This window comes from Cebus imitator, unplaced genomic scaffold (genome assembly GCF_001604975.1).
Source record: "Cebus imitator isolate Cc_AM_T3 unplaced genomic scaffold, Cebus_imitator-1.0 Scaffold296, whole genome shotgun sequence".
NCBI classification, from domain to species: Eukaryota; Metazoa; Chordata; class Mammalia; order Primates; family Cebidae; genus Cebus; species Cebus imitator.
The window spans coordinates 1,737,499-1,739,513 of NW_016107611.1; the positions used below are offsets into that span (position 1 = coordinate 1,737,499).

Sequence of the window (2,015 nt, forward strand, 5' to 3'; positions counted from 1 at the left end):
GGGGGATGGTCAGCTAAGGGCAGGGGAGGGCCAGGTATGAGGGGGGATAGGTGGGAGGCGGGGGGATAGGTGGGAGGCTGGGGGATGGTCAGCTGAGGGCGGGGGAGGGCCAGGTATGAAGCTGCCTGGGAGAGGGGTTCACTATTGCAGAGGGGCACACTTTGGGAGCCTGAGGCAGGCGGATCACGAGGTCAGGAGTTCGAGACCAGCCTGGTATCATAGTGAAAACCCATCTCTACTAAAAATACGAAAACTAAAGGATTACATGCCTGTAATCCCAGCACTTGGGGAGGCTGAGGTGGACAGATCACGAGGTCAGGAGTTAGAGACCAGCCTGGCCAACCTAGTGAAACTCCGTCTTTACTAAATATTCAAATATCAGCCAAGTGTTGTGGCGGGTGCCTGTAGTCCCAGCTACTCAGGAGGCCAAGGCAGGAAAATAGCTTGAAGCTGGGAGACAGAGGTTGCAGTGAGAGGAGATAGCCATTGCACTGCAGCCTGGGCAGCAAGAACGAAACTCCATCTCAAGAAAGTAAAAACAAAAACAGATTAGCTGGGCAGGGTGGTACATGGCTATAGTCCTAGCTACGCAGGAGACTGAGTCAGGAGAATTGCTTGAACCTGGGAGATGGAGGTTGCAGTGAACCGAGATCGTGCCACTGCACTCCAGCCTGGGTGACAGAGCGAGACTGTCTCAAAAAAAAGTATGGCAGAGCTGGGCGCGGTGGCTCACGCCTGTAATCCCAGCACTTTGGGAGGCCAAAGTGGATGGATCACGAGGTCAAGAGATCGAGACCATCCTGGTCAACATGGTGAAACCCCGTCTCTACTAAAAATAGAAAAATTAGCCAGGCACGGTGGTGCACGCCTGTAGTCCCAGCTACTCGGGAGGCTGAGGCAGGAGAATCGCTTGAACCTGGGAGGCGGAGGCTGCAGTGAGCCAAGATCATGCCACTGCTCTCCAGCCTGGGCAACAGCGAGATTCCCATCTCAAAAAGAAAAAAGTATGACAGAGAGAGGCACACTGCTGCAGGGTGAGGCCTGGGGAAATCAGGCCAGGGGAGGCTCCAGGCCAGAGACCGAGTCCCTTGGCAGCTTTATGGGGTCCTTGTGTGTGACAGGGACCCCTGAACCAGATGGCATTCTTCAGTAAACTGAGTCCTGGGGTGAGTGTGGGGGTGAAATCAGAGGGGCCCCTGGGAAACTCTGAGGACACTGGAGCCGTGTTGGCGGAGTCTCTGCAGACCTTGGGGTATTGAGCATAGCAGTGGGGGGCTGCAGCCTGATTTGAGGCCTGGGCTGGGTCGTGGGCTGCCTGGCAGGGTAGGAACCAGCCTCGACTTGGGACGCCCCCCCACCCCCGGGCAGGTGCTGCTGGCCCTGTCGGCACATATGGGCACACTGGAGGCAGAGAAGCAGCGGCTGCGGGCGCAGGCCCGGCGGCTGGCCCAGGAGAACGTGTGGCTTCGGGAGGAACTGGAGGAGACACAGCGGCGGCTTCGGGCCAGCGAGGAGGCTGTGGCCCAGCTGGAGGAGGAGAAGAACCACCTGGAGTTCCTGGGACAACTGCGACAGTATGACCCATCTCCAGAAAGCCAGGTGCCACAGGCAGGTCGAGGTGGCATGGGGGCGGTGCCCTTCACAGAGCTCCACAGTCCCTCCGACACTCCTTAGAGCTCCACAGTCCCCTCAAACCTCCTTAGAGTCCCACAGTCCCCCCCGACCTCCATAGACCCCCACAGTCCCCCAGACCCTCCCTAGAGTCCCCTCGACCCTCCTTTGAGCCCCATAGTCCCCCCCGACCCTCTGTAGCGCCCCACAGTCCCCCCGACCCTCCGTATAGTTCAACACTCCCCTCGACTCTCTGTAGAGTTCCCCCAGACCCTCTTTAGAGCCCCACCGTACCCCCGACCCTCCGTAGAGCCCCACAATAGCCCCAACCCTCCGTAGAGCCCCCCAGTCCCCCCGACCCTCCGTAGAGTTCCACAGACCCCCGACCCTCCGTAGAGTCCCCC

The 2,015-nt window shown here is 59.3% G+C and overlaps 1 protein-coding gene across 6 annotated transcripts in view; it reads left to right on the plus strand.

Annotated features, from left to right (window-relative positions):
- Nucleotides 1-2,015, plus strand: part of KLC3 (kinesin light chain 3) — a 14,492-nt gene that overhangs the window by 5,954 nt on the left and 6,523 nt on the right. For all 6 annotated transcript variants that reach the window (XR_001817559.2, XM_017502462.2, XM_037729236.1 and 3 more), the window contains exon 3: nucleotides 1,369-1,599. Coding sequence is in view for 5 of the 6 variants with exons in the window: in XM_017502462.2 (XP_017357951.1) it covers nucleotides 1,369-1,599 (231 nt within the window). In the remaining variant the exon portion in view is untranslated. The remainder of the gene's footprint in view (nucleotides 1-1,368; nucleotides 1,600-2,015) is intronic.